Source organism: Lissotriton vulgaris, chromosome 9 (genome assembly GCF_964263255.1).
Source record: "Lissotriton vulgaris chromosome 9, aLisVul1.2, whole genome shotgun sequence".
NCBI lineage: Eukaryota > Metazoa > Chordata > Amphibia > Caudata > Salamandridae > Lissotriton > Lissotriton vulgaris.
In genome coordinates, this window is record NC_141697.1 from 416016025 (window position 1) to 416039642 (window position 23618).

At 40.9% G+C, this 23618-nt stretch overlaps 1 protein-coding gene across 1 annotated transcript in view; it reads right to left on the reverse strand.

Moving 5' to 3' along the window:
• Nucleotides 1-23618, reverse strand: part of MOK (MOK protein kinase) — a 542725-nt gene that overhangs the window by 420450 nt on the left and 98657 nt on the right. The window contains exon 2 of the mRNA XM_086937829.1: nt 2148-2262. Within this exon, the coding sequence (XP_086793955.1) occupies nt 2148-2262 (115 nt within the window). The remainder of the gene's footprint in view (nt 1-2147; nt 2263-23618) is intronic.

A 23618-nucleotide genomic window follows, 5' to 3' on the forward strand; every position in this document is an offset into this window, starting at 1 on the left:
TTGTAAATATGTTCCCTTTTTGTGAAAGTTATATATATTTCATATAGTTTTGTATAGCTTTTTTATATGACTGTTTTTGGATTTTGGTTAGGTATTAAATATACATTTTCTATATGTATATTTTGTGATTTTATTTTACAGTAAAGTTTTATTGTAATTACGGGTTTTGAGCATTGTGACTTTTATTTAAAAACTTTAACATTCTAATGATCCAATAATTATATTGAATAATTTTAATTTGTATTCATTTTTTATTATAAATATATATACTTTGTGCTATTAAATTGTTATAAGTATTTTAATTAAAAAAATTATTTATTATAAATGCATTAGTTCAAACTTACTTTTAAGTAGTAATATTTTTTAAATATTACATTTATTTTCAATGTTTTAGTATTGTATATATTTTTACTTATATATTTGTTTTATTATAACTTTAAATACTTTTAAATATAGAAACATACCTATATAATATCCATATTCAAGACCACAACAATTTGTAGACAATATTTTTGTACTTTATATTGTAAGCATCTAAAGGGGATATTTAGGGCTCCAATATTTTTGCTATAATGTTTTTGACGACGATATTATGTCATAGATGCATCTTGGAGACCAGATTTCAAAACATCTGATAATAGGCACAACTATGCGACAGAATATGCTTATTACTTTCTACTGAAATATGGACTTGTACTAGAAATTCTTTAGCTGGATGGGTGGGTGCCCTGGTTAAGCAACGATTAAACAAAGAAGTCAGGCAGGATAATTTTAGAAGATAGAGCTAGGGGATAATTGATTTGGGGGCTTAGTGGGGGGGTCAGAAGATGTGCATTACAGGATAAAAACTTTTAATCAATCAATCAGGGGCTTGTAAAGCGTGGCTACTCACCCATGAGGGTCTCAAGGCACTGGGGGGTTGGGGGGCTGCTGGTCCCTTTTGGTCGGGATTATTCGAAGAGCCAGGTCTAGAGGTGCTTCTTGAATTGGGTCAGCGACGCTGATTGCCTGAGGTGGAGGGTCTGGGTGTTCCAAGTCTTGGCGGTGAGGTAGGAGAAAGAACTTCCTCCGGTTCTGGTCTTGTGGATCCTGGGGACGGAGGCTAGGGTGAGTTGGGCAAAGTTGTCTGGCGGGTACATGGAATGCGAGGCAGTGGTTTAGGTATGCTGGCCTTTCGTCATGGAGAGCTTTGTAGGCATGTGTGAGGAGCTTGAAGGTGATTCTCTTGTTGACTGGGAGCCAGTGGAGTTGTCAGAGGTGTTGCGTGTTGTGGCTGTAGTGGAGGATGTATAGGACCAGTCTGGCTGCAGCGTTTTGAACGTTCTGTAGTTTCTCGAGATGTTTCTAGGTGACACCGGCGTAGAGAGCATTACTGCAGTCGAGTCTGCTGGTGATCAGTACGTGGGTGACTGTCTTTCTGGATTCTGTGGGGATCCTGCTGAATGTCTTTCGGAGCATCCGGAATGTCTTTCTGAGCTTTTGGACTTTGTGTAGGCATTCAGCAGGAGATGTGAGTGAGAAAGTATAGAGTTCAAGGAGACTATGGGAAGGGTAGGAGAATGAGCAAGATGTGGGAGAGTGTAGTGAAGAGGGTACATTGTGAAAATAAGAGGATTTATAAAATTAGATGGTATTTTTTAGAATGCTTACAGCTTGTTTTAAATCTTTGATGTGGTTTTCCTCCACTTACAGAGGAGATTGTGTGTCGAAGTCTTTAATGCTCAACCAGATGTAACGATTCATGATTATGCACCGGGGAATGAGGATGACAATATGAAGTGGGTGACCGTCAATTGTATGTTGATGGTTGTTAGACTTGCGGTTGTCCAGAAGAATGAGTCATGTGAAGAGTGTTAAAGCTACTAATGGTGGGGTAAATGGCCTCCATGTGAATTCATTTTCACAGTAAATGTGTACATTCACATGAACATTACAAAACTGGCAGTGTGACTGTAGTTATGATTTCATTTTGCTCTAAAAATTCATTGTTGGTGTGTTAATAACGTTGGAGCAATTTGAAGAGCCTGCAAGCCATGTTGAACCCAGTGCATTAAAGAAAATAGGTGTACAGTTATTACAACAAATACTGAATGTTCAGGCATTTATATGTTATGACTTACCAATTTACAAATAAATAAACTGCATACCTTTCAAAGTGCTGCTTCATCTTTTTGCTTGCATAGTAGTTTCCATCTTTGAGACATTGAATCTTCATGACTTCAGAAAATGTTCCTTCACCTATTTTAGATATTACTCTATATCCTAGAAGTAAATGAATGTGATTGTTAGTCCAATTAAATGATTCTAACAAAAATATTGAATAATGTCCCCTTAAAACTGTCTTAATTTAAAGCTAGATTAAACCCTTAGTACACCTAATATGATAACTCTAAGCTTACATAAACAGTAAACAAATATGGATTATGTACATAATGAAACAAACTTTACAAGTTATAAGAAGTGCAAACATGCTGACAAACATTATCATACAATATGAATGGTGCTCCTTCTTTATAATGGGGTCCATGTAAGCACTTTTTAAAAAAAATGTTGGAAACCTGTGCATTATATGTGTTTTCATAATGTGAGTAGATTTCTGACTTTTTTAGGACTGAAATAAAATTTCCCACAAAAATACTTAGTAATTGTTACAAGTGAAGATTTAACAAGTACTCGATAAGCTTACAACTGTGGATTACCATAGACCAGGCAATCTGCAAGAGAAGGTGAATTGGAAAAGTGCAGGAGCCTATGAATCCTCTTTCTGCAAGGGTGTTTGTGCACATCTGTGATGGACCTTTCTTTTTATTATAAAAATGAATATAAGGTTCTTCAAACACTTGTACCTCTTGGGTCTCTGTGCAGTTGTACAAATTATTCTTTTGGAACATTTTGGCCCATGTATTACTCCATTCTGAAATTAACATCTCATTTATTTTTTAAATAAACTGACCAGTTGTGCATAGTTTTAAACATATTTCACTCTAGTTATTTCCATATAGTGACAGAGTCCAGTGACAAATCGGACATGCATGTTTATCTACAAGTAAATATGGAAGTCACATGCCATTCATTGAACATTTATGAACCAAACAGTATAACACAGTTAACATGATTACAGTATAACACAGTTCTTATCTTTACATTTCGCTATTACTATCCGAGGTATTATTCTGACCATTTCCATTTCCCATTGGATCTCATTCTATCTTTAGTGAAAAACGTAGAGGTATTAGCATTTTAATGAATTTTCTTAGTATATTGTTGAATTTCTCAAATGGACAGCCAATGGTGCCGGAATGCTAACCAAGGAAATGTTGCTGTGACTATCTGAAGTCTGGCAATACCAAATATATGTGGATATTCCTATGTGGGTGGCACAATCAATCAGAAAATATAAACATATATCACTAGCCAGAGTCAGGGAAGGCCAAGGAAATTTTATGCATCTATAAGAGTAAAAGTCTCTCGGTGGTAACCTTTGGGGCTGGGACATGCAAATTCTAAATCACTGCAAATAACTGAAAATGAGTTTGTAAGGAGACTTCTATCAGTGCCTCAGAGCTCCCCTGTTGCTTTCTGCCATGATGAAGTAAGAATGAGTTACCTGAAAGATAACACTGCATTACAATCGCTGCTGCTTTGGTTAAAAATTTGGAAAAACCCTGAGGCCACCCTTTGTAGGACAATACTGACTGATTGTATGGAGCTGGATAAGAGCCTAGATATACCATGGTTTAGATATGTCAAAATAAATTTCATTAAAATGGGTGTAACAGAATTCTATACAAACCCTGACACCCTAAAGAATGTTTTGTCCGCCTCTATTAAATCAACTTTTTACCAAAGTCATGAGCAGACAGATATTACTTGTAATACGACTAATTATCCGGAGTCTCTTTCTCAGCTACAAAGAGAACCAGCACTTTATTTACAAATTGATTTAAATGAAAGGCGGAAATTTCTTCTGACTAGGTTACGGTTAAAAACAATCCATTACCTAGTTGCTCTCCCCACCCAAGGCTCATGGTTTGCTTCACTTCCAGTTTGCCCTTGTGATAGTCGCTCATGCCAAAGCACTATGCACTTTATTTTATTTTGCAGTTTTTATACCAGTCAGGAAAATGGTTTATTCGTCCACTTCTACTTACTGTTGGGATTAGAAACCATAAATTGGCATTCAAATATTTACTCTCCTTAGAAACAACTGAAATTATATACTGTCTCTTAAACTATCTTTTTACTACTTTTATGATTGGTAGCAAATATTAACTACTGATTATAATGTGTAATTATTGTGTATGTGGACCTGTTGGTTTTTCTCTTTTTTAAATAAAATTATGTATGTGCAATCTTTTATGGCTCTTTCAAAAGTCGAAAAGTATTTTCTGACATATATCACTAAATTATGGCAGAGTTACTGTTTAAGGTGCACCGCTCATACAACGAGACATATACAGGTCAGGACTACAATGAATGTATAAAAACTAAATATTTTCTATTCCGGTACAACTTGAGGGATATAGATGTGCATCCCAAATCTCCCTTTCCCAGTTTCCCAGACAGGCTGTGTAAAAAAATGTTTCAATTTGTTTTTCCAAAACATGGTAATGTTTCTAGTTTTCCTTGCACTGAAACATACCACTACCAAGGCATCACCCAAATCAGTTTTCCCCCAGGTCTCCAGAATATGGGGGTATCACTTATGTATTTTCTGTGGGTTCTGGATGCCACCGGCAATAAACCAGGGGAGTGCATTTGGGAAATTTGGAAAGAAACTGAAAGCAAAATGCTGATTTAGGGTATTGGATTTTGGTATTGGATTTTGGTTACAGGTATCACGCTGTAAGGAAATCTATTACAACCATATATTTGCAATAGCTATTCACCCTATGGCTTCTATTGTTAGATGCCAAACTTCCCTCTTCCTTATTGGTTGCGTTGTAGATGAGTTTTGCCAGATTTTCAGTGTTTTTTCTCTAAAACTTTGTAGTTATCAGTCCATCTCATACAGAAACATAACCCTGCCAGCGCTTGACAAACATCTGCATTCTCCTGGGTTTTCTGAGTGTGGGGATGTTGCACACGAGTGGGTTTCAATGGGTTTAAGTAGGGATCCAACCACTAATCAGTAGGGATAATTTTGATGGTAGGAGCTTCCATAGGGATGCCTGCAGTATTTGGGCCCTGGGTCAGAAACCTCGCAGGAAATCCTATCAACCCCATACATTTATGAAAAAGAGAGATCCAAAGGAATCCAAGGTGAATTGGTTTGTGTGAATGGCAAAATGCTGTATGACCCAAAATTCCCTGCAAAATCAAAGCATGGATAATAAAAATCACAAATTCTTCAATTTTCTGTTACAGAAGACCCAGAACTTCAAGAACATGTACAACCATGCAATATTTCCACACTTATCCTGATAAAAACGGTATTCCGCATGTGTGGGTAGGCTTATTGGAGGGGAAAGGACTAGGACAACAGAGGTAAAAATCACATTGACACAATATTGACTTCATAAGGTCATGGAGTTGGCCTATTTCTGACTGTTCAAATAGGCTCATCAACAGAGGTGAGGCCCTATTTTATTGGTAGAAGTGTGCGAATGCTGGGTTATGGGAACTTTAGTGCTACCGGAAATTTCAGATTTTCTGTCATAGAAACGTGAGGAAATTCTGTGTTTTTGAACCAATGTTTGACTTTTACAGGACATTCTGGGTACGAAAAAGCAGTGACATCTATGTAAACCAGACACACAGGACTCTCTCCATTGCCATTTTACAAGAGTATCTGGTATTGATAGATTTCCTAGGTGTCAGTGACCCTAGGCCCAAATAATTTAGCTACCCACATTCCAAAAAATAACATAATTCCAAGCTTTCTTTTTTCATGGATGCATGTTTTTGGTCTGTCTTAATGTAGGTAGTACACTTGTGGGTACCGTTGTAATTAGGAGAAGTGGAACACAGGGCATCTTCTAATTTTGAATACCTCTAGATTTCTGACTTCTCCTGCACATCAGTGTCCAAAAACATAACTTTTTTGCAAACATTTCTTCAGAATCACTTGGCATTTTGGTTCTTTCAGAATTTGGATGGTGCAAACGTCCTCCAACCCCATCTCAGATTCTTGGATACACTTAAAAAAAACAAGTTTCACTCCCCAATTTCTGTTCATTAGACATTTTGTTATCAAGTGATGAATGTTTTGTACACCCTGAAAAACACTGCAAACCATGACTTCATTGTTGGTTCTGGGCATTTGAATGAACTACAAACACTATACATGTCTGCTACAGGAAGTGTCTGTCGGTTGTAATGGTATATTATTGTCGAGGATATGCTTTCTGTGCTAATATTTACAGTTGAAAACCTAAGGTACATTGAGCTTTTACCCACAATTCTGTGCCCCAGCAAGGAACAACCCAATATTTAGTTTTTTCTTAGCTTACGAAAACATCCAAACAGTATCTGTCTCCTTGTTGAGGCCTACCATATGCTTCAGAAAGAAGTTTTAATTAAACTAAAATGAAAAAAAGATTTAGGCACTTATTGTTTTTTCTGAGGCTGATTGTCTATTTTTTCTAGGGCTATGAAACAATTCAAACATTGTTTCACTCACTGCTGGGGTACAGGTACACAGTTCAGCCCTCCAGCCTGGAGCCGAATTTATTTATAAAGTTTTATATAGAGCGAACTTGATCCCGAAGGATATCAGAGCACTTTACAATTTGAGGGAAAGGAAGGTAACAAATCACAACATGAATCAAATGGGGAATCTAATAGGTAATTAATCAAATAGTGCAAACAAACAGATCCTTTATAAACCTGGGATAACGAAGAATGGGCTAGACGATGAAACATAATGACATAAGGGGAGCAAATACAATAATAATAAATAGGATTAATAACCAATACTGTAGCATGTGGGATGATATAGAGCTGGCAATCGCCCCTCATGTTAAGGTAAGAACTTCTTCATGAGGAATCTTTTTGCTTCCTTGGAAGAGATTCTACAAATTTCCTGTGGAAGAGAGATATACATTTTTGGTGCAGAGCAGGTTATATTTTGTACCTGTGCCCCAGAAAAAGTCAAATGCTATTTGGATTTTTCTTAGGCTGCCGTTATCGGTCAAAACATATGGCCCATAGCGAAAGGATCCGTCTATGTCGAAAGAAAAAAAAAAGGAGAGCTAGAGAACAACCTTGCCGAATACTTTTATTAAAAGGGAAAGAGTTTGCAGTTTCTCCTGCTATTCCTCACAGGATCATAGCAAACATCTGGTCTTAGAGTCATATCAGGATGTTCAAAAAGCCCAGTGAAATACCCAAGTCATTAATGGAATTCCGTTTAGATGTCTTTGAAAACTGTCAAATTCGGACAACAATGCCACAAATACCATATGTAAAGGCTCTCTTTTGAGTAGAACATACATTGCCAAAATGAGAAAAAACCTGAAAACCAGGTCAATTATTCAAATTTTCTTCCTAAAGCCCGCTTGGCAATGCGACAAGACATTGTTCTCTGCCTATGTTTCACATCTGGCAAATATAACAGAGAAAAACATTTCTGTATGTTGTCTACAAAGTGAATTGGGTAATAATTTGCTCGAATATATCTAATTATCTCTTTGTAGTGGAACAATTTCTGCTCCAAGCCACGAGGGAGGTAAAGAGGCAGGCCAATGAATGGTATTATTCACAAATGTGATGTAGCTACACCATAAAATGAGCTTTGATTTAATCAAGTGAGCTGGTATTTTATCAGGGCCAGGTGCTTGCCCGTTTTATGTTTTAATTACCCTTAATGTTTCTTTTAAAATAAAAGAGTCAATTTGCAGAGTCCTACTAGATAAGGGTATGCAATGAGATTCACTGCAAACCACGGTCATAATGTTCAAGTACAGAGATAAAATATATGAAAACCAGTGGTCCTCAGTAATAAACATCTCTGGTTTTATTTGTGTAATGACTTGTACCAATTTGCAAACAAAATGTGTGTATACTTAACACTTACTGCATTCATATGATTTTGCTAGAACACATGTACAATTAGCCCTCTTCACACATAGCAGGACTTAATAGCCAACAAAATGTAATACAATGTCCCCTCTGTAATTGCTTTTTAGGGCTCTAAGTAATGATACCTTTTAGCATCTGGATCTGCAATTCTAATCAAACTAGTTTAGGGGGTGTCCAGGTTTTTTTGGTTTATTAAAGAGCTCTGGTTTAGTAAGTTGCATATAATGTGGACAAAAACAAACATATGTAGTTTCATGATTTGGCGTGGGTCTAGCAGTGCTACTTCTCCAGATCCCAGAACATTAGCTATGAAAGTATTTATTGGTGTTAGAGTGGTTTCAAGCACTCAATATTTACACTTCAACCGTCTTCTATTCTTAGAAACATATATATTGGTAATGCTTTCTGTGCAAGGCTTGACGTAGCCATTGGAAAGTTAGATGGTTATGGTCACTTTCTGGGTGAACCGAATACTCCAATTACAAATATACACCACCATGTAATCAATTACACTCCTATGGAGACCCTCATTAAAACTGTGATGGCTTAACAAATCTGATTTACACAGGCATTGTGCTAATGTTAAGTGGGCTAGTTGTTGGCCTATCAGTGAAAAATGCTAAATATCACTGTTAGCCAAAGAATTCCCTACCACTGGTCTTCTTCATTTCTTTTTCTTCAGCCCTGTAATCACTGGTTGGATCATAGGAGGTGTATGAGTCACCAGCCACAAGTCATGCTTTCAAGTATGTGGAGACACGCATCAAGTGAATTCAATGTTGGGGATCCAGTAGCGTGCTTAATCCTTCAGTTACAGATGATAAGAACCATTAATTGGTTATCGGATTTGAGCATTGGATGTCTGGATGGCTTGAAGCAATTTCTCTAATTTCGGACTGGCCCAAATCATAAGCTCCTAAAACGGCCTACCTCTAGGTCCTTTTAATGGGATGCTGAAAGTTGCATACCCCAATCTGTGCCCTGGAGTGGTGGCTCACATTTCTAGAAAATTATAAACTGAGTCAGCCACACATTCCCATCAGAAAAATATTCCAGCTTTCTGAGCAAGACATGCAATATTCTAGATCAAATGATTTATAATCTGGTGGTCAATTAGACACCTGTCCCACGTCAGCAAGACTTCAAACCTTCAACTGGAGTGTTTAAATGTCGAATGACTAAGCTAACTCTTCTAACAGCAGACACATCTATGCAACTTATTTTGATGTCATTACTTGCAGAGCTCTCCCTGGTCAAGGGTTCACTAGAAACAGTGGATAGAACTGCAAAACTGATTAAACTGACTAAACTGGCCACTCTCCATCCTGAAAGTCATCTCTGCATTTGGTCACTATTATGGCTCTGTGTAACTATCATAATTTACTTTCATATTAGGATTAGTAGCCGCGAAGTAAATGTTGCATCCTTTTGCTTTCTTTAATCTGCTACTCACTTGATCCCCGTTTCTGCCTGCAGAATCTGGTTTAGAATGTTCCTCAATACTAAAGGATATTTTCTAATTGGCACCTTAACCCCTTGCGCGCGGCACATTCCGATCACGGGCGTGGTCATGACGGCTGGGAGCCGTCATCAGCACACGAGCACTGTGTGCCATGACGGCTCCCAGCCGTCATCAGCATCGAAGGGGTTAAAGACATACATTTTGAGATTCTTCAGCCTATCCCTCTGGGCTTAAAGGAGTTTACCAGGTACCCTGGATATCTACCCAAGACTAGTTTTCTTACTCATAACTACTTTGGTTCATGCAGTAATCCTATGAAGGATATAGCACAAGAAGCAATATTCAACAGGCACAGCTGATTGCCCCATATTCATGATTTTGTGAGGTCCTTTGGAAGTGTAGGCTGGAACCAAGTCTAATTTAAATTGGTCCTCTAGCATGCAGAGTGAGGTATTGCTCTCTTTATCTAATTGAGAGTGAGGAAATAACGTTTAAAGGCACATTTAGCCCCAATGCTAGCTTTAGAGATTCAGCAGTCAATATCTCAGCTGGATCATCCTGGGACTTCGTGCTCGCTGGTGATATCAAAGCTTGCAACAATCGTGTGCAAAGATCCAAATTCATGGCAATAAAATGTTTATTAGCAGTGTCGCTAGGGACACCTCTAGTAATTGATGATTTAACTGCGTACCACTTATGTAGGTCATGTTCCAAAGTTTTCCTGTAGACTTTCCAATACTCATATTTCAAGATGTTATACAGAGTGGTATTGAGGCGATTGATCAAGAGCTGGAATCTGGCTCAGGGAATTCTGTAAATGTATGTTTGTTACATCATATCCCATGGAATTTGTTTGTTTTCAGAATTCAAATTTCCTTTATTTCAGGTCCCCAAGGATGTGGAGGAGCATGTGTGCCAAGGTTGAGAGGGGTACTAGCTTCTGTCCTTAAATGACCTGGGAGACTTTATACCAAGTTGGAGATAATGGATGACATTTTGGGCCCAATATCCTGATCACTGACATAATATCGATGCATACAATATCAAAACACAAAAATATCAGAAATTAAATATCCAAAACAAAATATTTGACTTCCTATACTTGACTAGTAAAACCACAAATATCAATGTTAAAAATATCGATTTTAACCTATATCAAAAACGGAAACGTTGGAAACAAAAATATTACCCTTAAATAAATATATATTATGTCAAAAATATTGAGACACACAATATTGACTAAATATTTAAATATTCATTAAATATAATTAAAATAAACTTTATACATAAAATAATTACTGGAAACAAACCTAAAACAGTTTACACACATTCTAAAATTAAATATAAATAAATAAGATCAACAAAATCATTTCCAAACAACACAAAAAAATTATATACCTTAAACCATACTAATACAAACTAAAACAAAATTACCATTATCTACAAACATTTAAACAACAGCTTACATATTAATAGAAATACATATATATATATATATATATATATATATATTTATATTTATATTTATATATATATATATATATATACAGCTCACGGTTTCCACCAGTTTTCGCCAAAGAAACCACGCACTCCGGGGGTCGTTTTCGATTATTTTATTTTAAGTTCGCAACAGACGCGTTTCGGCGCTCCGCCTTCCTCAATGTTACAAACATTGATGGTGGGCGCCATGTTTTTAACAGCGTACACTCGTGATTAAAGGGCGAAACAAACAAGGGACTGAAATCTATACCCCATATTGGAAGTTGTTCACAATATACGTCACGTTATGAATCAATGCATGATGAAAAAAAGGCTTTCCTGCTTCATTCAGCCCCAATATATGCTCTCAATAATTTCGAACATATTACTGACAAAATTGATTTAAATAAATCCAAATCATGAATAATCTCGCATTTCATGGTATCTCGCCGTGTATCGGCATAAGGATCTAACCTTCCTGGCAATCTGTCAGCCATGTTAAAGTGGCACACCTCATGCATATTAAATCGTTTTGTCAATAAATTACAAACCATTGCACTGTAACACAACAAGTGACGAGTAGAAGAAATATCGCCGTGGATCGGCAAGTCAGGGACTTGAGCTGGATATATATATATATATATATATATATATATATATATATATATATATATATCAAACCCTGATGCCCCAGTCTATAGAGACGCACTCCACAAGGTAGCAGGTTTCAAACCTTTTATTTTCACGAAGCTGCGCATTACAACTGCTTCAATTAAAGTTCCGACGCGTTTCGCAGCTCACGCTGCTTCTTCCTGGGATGGCAGACAAAAATGACTGGTACCTGCAGCCATTATTAGTCCAACGCGCATGCACTCTCTGGTGAGTTGCATGCTGGTGGTTGCAGTATGCTGTTTCCCCCTTCAATGGAGTCCGTCATTTTTGCTTCGATATTTCTGCCTTGATTCTTTTTTCACAGCCCTCCAGTGGGCTACAGGCGTAATGTTCAGCTTCAAATTAACAGCTTCCTTGCGCCGCATTTAGGCTGTCAGATGGCAGCCCAGCAGTCCCGCTTCCATATTTCACGGCGGGTGGTTCATCTCCCGCGGATGAGGCGTTCCGCGTTAAACATCAAACCCTGATGCCCCAGTCTATAGAGACGCACTCCACAAGGTAGCAGGTTTCAAACCTTTTATTTTCACGAAGCTGCGCATTACAACTGCTTCAATTAAAGTTCCGACGCGTTTCGCAGCTCACGCTGCTTCTTCCTGGGATGGCAGACAAAAATGACTGGTACCTGCAGCCATTATTAGTCCAACGCGCATGCACTCTCTGGTGAGTTGCATGCTGGTGGTTGCAGTATGCTGTTTCCCCCTTCAATGGAGTACCAGTCATTTTTGTCTGCCATCCCAGGAAGAAGCAGCGTGAGCTGCGAAACGCGTCGGAACTTTAATTGAAGCAGTTGTAATGCGCAGCTTCGTGAAAATAAAAGGTTTGAAACCTGCTACCTTGTGGAGTGCGTCTCTATAGACTGGGGCATCAGGGTTTGATGTTTAACGCGGAACGCCTCATCCGCGGGAGATGAACCACCCGCCGTGAAATATGGAAGCGGGACTGCTGGGCTGCCATCTGACAGCCTAAATGCGGCGCAAGGAAGCTGTTAATTTGAAGCTGAACATTACGCCTGTAGCCCACTGGAGGGCTGTGAAAAAAGAATCAAGGCAGAAATATCGAAGCAAAAATGACGGACTCCATTGAAGGGGGAAACAGCATACTGCAACCACCAGCATGCAACTCACCAGAGAGTGCATGCGCGTTGGACTAATAATGGCTGCAGGTACCAGTAATTTTTGTCTGCCATCCCAGGAAGAAGCAGCGTGAGCTGCGAAACGCGTCGGAACTTTAATTGAAGCAGTTGTAATGCGCAGCTTCGTGAAAATAAAAGGTTTGAAACCTGCTACCTTGTGGAGTGCGTCTCTATAGACTGGGGCATCAGGGTTTGATATATATATATATATATATATATATTTATGTTCAAAACTATAAAACTGTATATCATACATTAAAACAAAAACCTTTGTTAGGGACCAATTATGATGCCGGTCAGACGAGCATCCAACTGGCTTTGTTATGGTATAGGGACCGGCCAACAGATAGTCAGGGGTCCCGACCCCCAATTTAGGATTCAACCTCCGTAGAGGCGGTCAGAAACATGCCTCTTTGCAGTGAGGCTTGTGCTGTATTCTGGAAAAAGGCTGCAGCCAAAGCCCAAAAGCCAAAAGGCCTGTTTTTAAACTTCCCTGAACCCTGTGGCGCACACAATGCAGGGATGTTGAGTAGGGCACCACAGGTGAGCCATGTGTTACAGGGGCCCTGCCAGGGGCCCCAATAAATCCTTTGCACCAGCCTTTTTACGTCAGAAGAACCAACGTTAAATGGCTGGCGGAAAGGTGGATAGTAATCCCCACGGAGTTGCCCGAGAAGGCACCACCTCCATTGTGGGGAATGCTCGACTGGCGCCTTGAGCCCATCGGAAGCGGTCAGTCGGTCTTACTGACCACATCACAATGTGCCTGTCTGACTGGTGATATAGATGTCGTCGGTGTCGGTCCCAACACCATTGTAATCAGACACTTAGTGTTTACCATTGAAGGGCATAACTAATAAAAAAGCTCAAACTCAAACTAAAATCAACCAATAAAATAAAAGTATAAACAACTCTAACCACTAAAATCAGGCAAACAATGACATCATCAAAATAGAAAGCACACTCATTTAAACAACTAAGGGGCTGAGTACAATGTTGGTCGGAAAGGCTCTGAACAGCATTTGGTTTGTTATTTTGACAAAATTTGGTCCAGCACACAAAAATCTGTTTACAGTTATTCAACAGTAACCATAATTATGATGCACAATAGTAAATAGCATTCGGTTTGTTAGAATTTGTGTCAGAAGCCTTGTTTCCAACCAACTTGGAAACATTTCTGACAGACCGATTACAATAGTAGGTAACTGTTCAGTCTGTTTGACTTGGTTCCAGCCAGCAATCGAAGAAACAGAGTTGGTCGAAGCCGACTCGTACAACTCTACGGATCACGTTTCCGACCGAGTGATTACGATGTCGGATTCGGACAGCCTTTCCGGATCAGCTGTCGGAATCTGACTTCGGGGGACTGTTGCAAGTCCCCCTTCACCCTTAGGCCTCCGGTTGGGGCCGGTGAGGGTATCCACGGGTCCCCTCTTTCCAACCATGCACGGTGTGGCAGTCACCATGGAGTGCCCGCCACAGGGTGCAAGGTTTTCCGCAGCCACCCCTTTCTTCAATAGGAGCCTGTGTTGTCGGTCAGAACACAGTTTTCTATTGAAGTCAATGGAAGTTCGACTGAACAGTGTTCAGAAGCATCGAAATCGGTCGGTTGGACTCCCCAAATCCGATTCGGTTGGAAACCATTTCGAGTCTGAGTCCGTTGGAATGCTTTCCGACCGACATCGTTATCGGCCCCATAATACTTTAAAAATGACAAACACTGCAACACAAGGAAACTCTGCCGGATTCTCCCACCAAACCATTAAATGAAATATATATTCAACTCAACAACTACCTAACCAAGTAAGTAAAATTTAAATGAAACTAAAATGTACTCGCATTAAACTCAAAACTATAAAATAATAAATAATGAATAAAATACTCTCAAACTCCTATCTCCTTACATAGACTTCCTACAAGACAAAACTAAAATATATATATATATATCCTTTGAGAAAGGTCATAGTTGACAGAAATGCATCAGGCCTGTCAGGACTGTCAGCGCCATTGATTAAATAAATTGTGAATTATCACCGTTGGGAGTGCTGCTATTTCTTTCCAAGCGGAGAAGAGTTGTGAGATGTAAAAGAGGCTTGGTTCCGCCGCAAGTGACGCACCGCCAACCAAGAGCGCCATTGCTGTCCGAAATTAACCCTTTTGTTGTGCCCGTAAAAACGATTGAGGACAGTGGTTGCCACCGAAGACTGGCTTCGTTTTGGACTCCTACAACCTTCCGAATAGGTCATGCGAAGGAGCAACGTTGACTGGAACATTATTAAATACAATTATCGGCATTACCCACTGAAGGGTTGAATTGAACAGGATACCACACTACAAGTACCAGCATGCTTTAGAAGTGGCTCAATAGGGGCGTCCACCAGAGGGCGAAAAATTATGAATGTAAGCAATCCACTTGTGTGTGCTAATTCAGATGATGCCTGGGCGCTCCTTTGGGAAAGGTCATAATTGACTGAAGCGTGTAAGGACTGTCAGCGCCATTGATTAAATGAATTGAGAATTATCACCGTTGGGAGTGTGGCTATTTCTTTCCAAGCGGAGAAGAGTTGTGAGATGTAAAAGCGGCTTGGTTCCACCGCAGTGACGCACCGCCAACCAAGAGCGCCATTGCTGTCGGAAATTAACCCTTTTGTTGTGCCTGTGAAAACGATTGTGGACAGTGGTTGCCACCGAAGACTGGCTTCGGTTTGGACTCCTACAGCCTTCAAAATAGGTAACGCGAAGGAGCAACGGTGACTGGAACATTATTAAATAGAATTATCGGCTTCATCCACTGGAGGGTTAAATTGAACTGGATACCACACTACAAGTACCAGCATGCTTTAGAAGTAGCCCAATAGGGGCGTCCTACCAGAGGGCAAAACATTATGAAAGTAAGCAATCGGCTTGTGTCTGCTGTTTCAGATGATGCCCGGGCGCTTCTTTGAGAAAGGTCATAGTTGACTGAAATGTGTCAGGACTGTCAGCACCATTGATTAAATAAATTGTGAATTATCACCGTTGGGAGTGCAGCTATTTCTTTCCAAGCGGAGAAGAGTTGTGAGATGTAAAAGCAGCTTGGTTCTGCCGCAAGCAATACACAGCCAACCAAGAGCACCATTGCTGCCCGAAATGAACCCTTTTGTTGTGCCTGTGAAAACGAATGAGGACAGTGGTTGCCACCGAAGACTGACTTCGGTTTGGACTCCTACAGCTTTCAAAATAGGTAATGCGAAGGAGCAACGGTGACTGGAACATTATTAAATAAAATTATCTGCATCACCGACTGGAGGGTTGAATTGAACTGGATACCACACTACAAGTACCAGCATGCTTTATAAATGGCCCAATAGGGGCGTCCACCAGAGGGCGAAAAATTATGAAAGTAAGCAATCGACTTGTGTGTGCTGATTCAAATGATGCCTGGGCGCTCCTTTGAGAAAGGTCATAATTGACTGAAACGCGTCAGGACTGTCAGTGCCATTTATTAAATAAATTGTGAATTATCACCGTTGGGAGTGTGGCTATTTCTTTCCAAGCGGGGAAGAGTTGTGAGAGATATACATATATATATATATATATATATATCCAATCGACAGTCGTTCTCACTTACACACAAGAACGATATCCAGGCTACAGTTCCGTTCCAAAGTGTATTTATTTCAAGGAGTGCGTTCTTGAAATAAATACACTTTGGAACGGAACTGTGGCCTGGATATCGTTCTTGTGTGTAAGTGAGAACGACTGTCGATTGGATACGGGGGAGTGGCGATCCCGTCCCGGCCCGCCGCTGCTAGGGGCCATCAAAGCTTTCTTCGCTGAATTGGAGGTATATATATATATATATATATATATATATATATATATATATATATATATATATATATATAGATATAGATATAGATATATATATATTTTTTTTTTTTCACTACTCCTAACCACCAGCCGTTGCTCCACAATGTCGCGGGTGCTCGCTCAATGCACGGTGGAGTGCGTGAATAGTTTCCCAACACTTGGTCACAAGTCCACAAAGAACCAATTTCAATAGAGCGCACTCTCAGCCATTTACGATGTCCAAATCCCCGTATTTATTTTGATGCTGCAGTCAAGTTAACAAACGCGGCGTTTCCGCGTTGCCGCCTTCGTCAACGCGGCGTTTCGGCGTTGCAGCCTTCGTCAGTGTTCACTGACGAAGGCGGCAATGCCGAAACGCGTTTGTTAACTTGACTGCAGCATCAAAATAAATTCGGCGTTTTGGACATTGTAAATGGCTGAGAGTGCGCTCTATTGAACTTGGTTCTTTGTGGATTTGTGACCAAGTGTTGGGAATATATATATATACTGCCAGAAAAAAACACAACTGCCTCAAACCAACAAAATGACAAAATAAAGTAAATATACATAATTTATTGTAAAATTATCAACTCACCTAAATAGAAAGTAAAAATCCACCTAACAAACTCAACCTCTAAAAACTACCACCAGATTAACATTTTTCCAACCAACAGAAAAGAAAATACCTGGTCTACAATAGAACACCCTAACATAACGTACATATTAGTATACAAAATAGAAGTGATTGCATAATTATATATATAGAAGAACTCTGTTGTCGGTTTGCGGTTTGTGGGCAGGAAAAGCGTACAGGGGCTGAGCAAATAACCCCCCCCACAAGACATTTCGGCAAGCTCTTGCGTTTCCCGCAAGGGCGAAGCCTGCGGGGAAACTACAGCGCCCACAAGGCAGTGGGGCCTCCAGACACGCCCAGCACACTGAAGACCAGGTGTATTTAATCACCACGGGACCCGCGCACCGCGGGACGAGCGCGTGATAAGCCGGGCTAAGCCCGGGCCAAGGGCGGGCCCGTTTAAGCCCGTTCAAGACAGGACAAGGACGGGACGGGCCACCCCCCTTTCAGCTCGTATGTGGCCTTGACTTGTGAGTACATTGTTTTTTGTTATTGCCACAGGCTTGCCGGGTTTATATTCATGCCCCCTAAGGAGGCCAAGGGGAGAGCGGGCACTGCTAACCTCACAGGAACCATGGACCAGTTTATAACAAGGATGAACTGTGTTATTGATGAGGGATCACGATTATGGAGCGACGTGTTTCCCAGGACCTCGCCAATGCAAGAAGGTCTTCAATGGGAAATATTGCGAATGCGCGGACTCCTGTCCATCAAGGTCTTAATAGTGGCATTGGTGCATCACCAATTATAGAACTCCCCACTTTACAGTTACCATCTTGTGATACATCCCATGTTTCCTCTGGAGAACAGTCCACGGTTTCTGAATCGTTATTGCTTTCTCCCCACAAGTTGCACACCGTGCTCAATGTAGTTAAGGTACACAATACTAGACAACTGTGTGAGAGAAACCCAGGGGCAATTCCCAAGTATAAGCAAGGGCTGTCAACTAACAATGGTGGAAATAAAAAGAAAGCCCCAAAAAATATTAGAGTAATTCCAGCTACACTGGAGCAGCCCGTTGTGGGTGACTCAGCAAGCCTAGTTCCATCCATAGTTGATCCTACACCAACTAGATTGGTGCATCAGGCCGCAAGCAGGAGGTTAAGTCAAGGCGACAGGGTAGGGGTGATGGACCCCGAGCCAACTGCTATATACGATACACTTAGACTTCTCCTACGTCCACTTGAGGATAGATTGAGTAAGATTGAACATCACCTAAAAAGAATTGAGCGTGACTTTAAGGGAATCGCTGACTCCTTATTAAAGGATGCTACTCCTATGGCTACCCAATCACTAGTTAAAGCCAGTGGAACAAATGCTCCGGTTGTCCTGAAGGACGCGGTAGCATTGAACGTTGCCCATAAGGCTCCAGTTGCACCCCTTAACAAGGATCTAGCAGCTGCCAATGTAAGTAAACCTTGCCAGCATAATGTACCTCAGGTCAGTGAGGGTGGAGGGGTTCCCTTAGCCCAGATTCCCAAGGGGAAAAATATTATAAATCTACCCCCGGAAGTATGTCCATTTGTGGTCATTCTAGCAGGGGTTCCAGAATTGGGTAAGCATGAGGTGGAGTCCCCTACAACATTGAGGAACAGGGTTGTCCATTGGTTAAACATAAACAGACCACTGCCCTTACACATTGTGTGTAAAATACTTATGGTTCGAAGGGTGCCATGGGTTGGCCATCTGGCCAAAAATATAAGGGGGATTGCATTCTGATTAATTTTAACGACCCCAGATCTGTCGAGTATATTTGTAACTGGAGATACCCCAGCCCAGGAGCGACTATCCGCTGCCTTCCACTGACTTATTTCTATCCCCCAGGTCATTTCACTTCATTAGCAGATGGCTGGACAGTGGTGCAGCGGAATGGGAGAGGGCCACCCCAGGGGGGTTGGCCAGGGCCTTTTTTATCCTTGGACCCTATCCCCACCCAAAATCGTTTCAACTGTTTGGAGGCTGTTGACTGACTCCAGGATAGAGTAGGAGCACCGACTAGTTCCTCTTCCCCCCTGGGTAGGTGCTCCCCCTTTCCTTCTGTACCACCACAGTTTCCGGGCCCAGAGTTACTAATTCCTGTTACAGCACCTCTGAGGGCTATTAATATCATTAGTCAGGATTTATATCAATCTCCACGTGCTCCAATTTCCTGTAATGATCCCACCAATAATTTTAAACTTGTTTCATGGAATGTGGCGGGTCTGCGAAACAAGCTCTTATTACCGGATTGGAATGATTTTATTGATGGGTATGATATGTGTTTATTTCAGGAAACTTGGTGTCTTGAACCCCTGTATAAGCCAGGTTTTTCTTGTTTTCATGTACCTGCTATCTCGGTTGGTCGAGGTCGTCCCTCTGGAGGGCTTATGGCATGGGTAAGGGTAGACCTCACCCTTAAGATTACTCATCACACGTGTTCAACACTAGATGTTATAAGACTTTCCACCAAGGGTCTGAATGGTATTACCTCCTGGGAATGTTTTAATGTATACGCTAGAGGCATCCAAGGGGGGGGCAAAAGCTTCCACCATTTCTGTTCTCTCTGATTTGCTCCAGTTGTGTCCTTCTGATTCCCTAGTTCTGGTTGCTGGTGACCTAAATTGTTCGTTCGAGCCTCTGGCAGAAGATGACATCCTTGGAGTTTATGAGGAAGATGCCAGATGGGGCATTCCGTCTTTGTCGCTTATGCCTGTGAAGAGATGGTCACCGGTTGTCATTCAATTGAATGCCCTAATGATAGAATCAGGACTGAGAGCTGTAAATGGGCGCACTATCTCCGACGCTCGGGGGGCAAATACATATAACAGGGTTTCCTGCGAAAGTAGAATTGATTATATAATGGTGGACAGGAGGGCGTGGAAGTCAGTGGAGGATATGGTCATTATTCCATCAGTAGACAGTGACCATAACCCCCTGTCCCTCACAATGGTGGATCTGTGGCAGAGGAAGGAGTACACCCCCTCCACTAGCTCGAGATTATTAACTAAGACAGTTGTACCATCCAATTGTAATAGGTTTCTCAAGTGGCCAAAGTTTATTATGGACAAGCAAAGATTGGGTGCATTGGAAGAAATTCTTAGTGAGCAGACTTTAAGGCTTTCTGCAGCATGTAAGGACGTGGCTGGGCCTGTGGCGGCAGAAACTATCTACGTTGACACTATAGATCAGATTAGTATTCTGTTTTCAGTTCCCAGTAAAAAGCGCCCGACAAATGTCAAGCCAGTGCAGAAGTGGTTTGATAGAAATTGCAGAATGAAAAAAAATAGTCTGATTCTTGCTATCAAATCTAGTAATACAGTTCTTGTTCGGCAGGCCAGTCTACATAATAGACAAGCCATCACAATAGCTAAGAGGGAGTGGGAAGAATCACATTGGGATAGCCTTAGAGCAGCGAGCAAATCTAAAAATGGTGAGCTATTTTGGACTTTAGTCGGAAGATCCAATGGCTGCGACCCGGATCAAGTCCCCAATCATATAACGGATAGGGAGTGGTTTGAGCATTTTAGGAAACTGTACGGGGGTGATGAGCATTCGGGTACTCCAGGGTCCCTTCATGGTGCCATAGCTACTGATTCTGCCCAGGCTCCATTCACTAGAGTAGACAAGAAAGAGGTGCTGGCTGTATTAACCAAGATTGTACCCGCTAAGGCCCCGGGACAGGATGGTGTACCAGGTGACCTTTTTAAAGCTAACACCGAAGGTTGGGCCTCCTACTTTGTAATTCTTACGAATGCCTTGTTGGAAGGCTCACCAGTCCCGAACTCTTGGAAGGGGGCCAAAGTGATCCCTATATACAAGAAGGGCCCCAGGGGGGACCCTGCCAACTATCGCCCAATAAGTCTTATAGATGCTGGGCAGAAACTGGTTGGCAGGGTACTCTTGGAGAAGATTCTCTTGTGGGCGGATGAAAATAGTATTATATCACCCTTTCAGGCGGGCTTTAGGGCTTGCACAAGTACGATAGACCAGGCATTTAGGCTGATACTCCTACACAAAGGCGGTCTTTATCTGGCATTTATTGACCTGAAGACCGCCTTCGACTTGGTCCCACGAGACCGCCTATGGCTGGTCCTGGAAGAGATGGGGATTCCTTCGCCCATTCTGAATCTCTTGGCTCGTATGCAGGACGGAAATTATGCCCGTGTGATGGGGATCACAGGAGCAAAAAACTGATAAAATCCCTGTGAACAGAGGGGTACGCCAGGGTTGTGTACTGGCCCCTACACTCTTCACGCTATTTGTGAATGGCGTAGTCTCCTTTCTGCTCGAAATCAATGCTGACGCCCCGGTCCTGGCGGGTGATAAAGTCCCCGCATTACTCTTTGCGGACGATACATTGCTAGTATCAAAAACTCCTGCAGGATTGCAGAAGCTGTTAGACCGCTTCTGTTTGTTTTGTAAGCTGAGGGGCCTTGCCATAAATACTTCTAAAACCAAGCTTCTTTACTTTAACCCGAGTAGATCGTCTAGATCTACCTTGTCTCTTGAATGTGTAAAAGAGTTTGACTACTTGGGGATTAGAATTTCCGATAAACTTAAATGGCAGCCACACATTGATAAAATGGCGCTAAAACATAAGAGGGTAGTTGGAGTACTGGGGAGCGAACACCGTGCCTCCACCTCCACCTCCAAGCCCATTGCTCCTGCCCTGGACATTTATGCTGCAAAAGCTGTAGGCTATTCCCTCTATGGTACAGAGCTTTGGGGCTTCGAATGTGTGGATGCCCTAGTTATCGCAGAGAACAAGTTCTTTAGGGAGCTTGTATCGCTCTCGAAGGGTACCCCAACTAAGCCACTCTTGAGTGATCTGGGTCGCCGTTCCATCAAGGACCTAGCTACTCTGCGCCCTCTTCTATACTGGGCCCGGCTATGGTGTACCCCGGAGCTCTCAAGGTACGCCGATGGCCTAAAAGAGGTCATGAACCTTCAGGAGCTTATAAAATGAGTTGGTTAGCTAATATAAAGAAGCTTTTACTGGCAACAGGCCTTATAACTGCTTGGGAGTCTGGAGCATTGCTATCTAAGGCAGAAACTAAGCGAGCTTATTGGACATGGGTCGATAATCCAGAGCAGAGGGACCCAAATCAAGGTAGGCTAACTGAGGTATTCCGTCAGCACAAGCCTAAGCCTCGCCTGGAGCCCTATCTAGATTTTATTACGAAGCCTAGAGATAGATCTCTTTTTATTCAGTTCAGGATGGGCACTCTTCCTCTTCGCGACCGTACTAGCAAGTGGAAGCCACCGCATCAAACTCCCGCTGACTGTCCAACCTGTGAAGGTGTCATTGAAAATATTGCTCATGTGTTTTTTGTATGCCCAGCCTATACAAAACCTAGACAGAAATGGCTCAAACCTGTGTGCCTGTTGTTTGGAACCAGGGACCACTCTGTTGCACTCAGAATACTTAAGGCTGATGCTGGCACAACCTTAGTGTGTGGGGTGGCCACATTTTTAAGTTGGGCTTGGCTGATTAGGCTGAAGGCTATTCGATGAATCAAGCATAAGAAAAATATCTTTTTATATATCCATATATCCACAAAGCTGTTAAAGTTTAATGCATTTTTAATTATTTATTGTAGTATAAAAGGTATTTTATATGTAAATTCTTTTAAATGTATTCTTAATGAACTGTGTTTTTAATTGTAAATGTGCTTTTATGATATTACACATCTCGAAATAAAGCTTTGTTGTTGCTGAATATATATATATATATATATATATATATATATATATATATATATATATATATATATATATATATATATATAACAAACATACAAACATTAAATTATTGTATATACTTATACCATTATACTACTTTCAGATACAATGTCAACAAAGAACATCACCTCTCAGATAGGGTACCAGTTATTAAATCACATGGGCCAAGAAAGTGCAATAACAGAAAATATCAAATGGAAATGTACCATGGTAGGGCAACTACAAAAAAAATATGTTGTAATTAATGTAAGAGAGCACTATCACTCCCCAAATGTGACAGCAATAGAAGTAAGGAGGTATTACAAGATATAATGAAGGCAAGAACTAGTTCCCAGGAACCCACAACCAAAATCCCTAAAGATAGTCTAAATTCCCTGAACACACCACAGGCCCACCTCAAGGTATTTCACATTTTAATTGTTTAACTGAACAAACTAAAAAAGTCACCAGTGATACTCCTCCTGCCTCCAGAAGATATAAAGACATAGAAATACCTGACCATTTAATAATGATACATAATGAAAAACCTTTCCTTTTAAATGAAACCTAAATAATGGGAAACACATCCTAATATACCACACAGAATATCACTTACTAAAACGTAGCCAGTGTCAGATGCTGGATGATGGATAGGACCTTCAAAATGTGTCCCAAACTTTTCACTC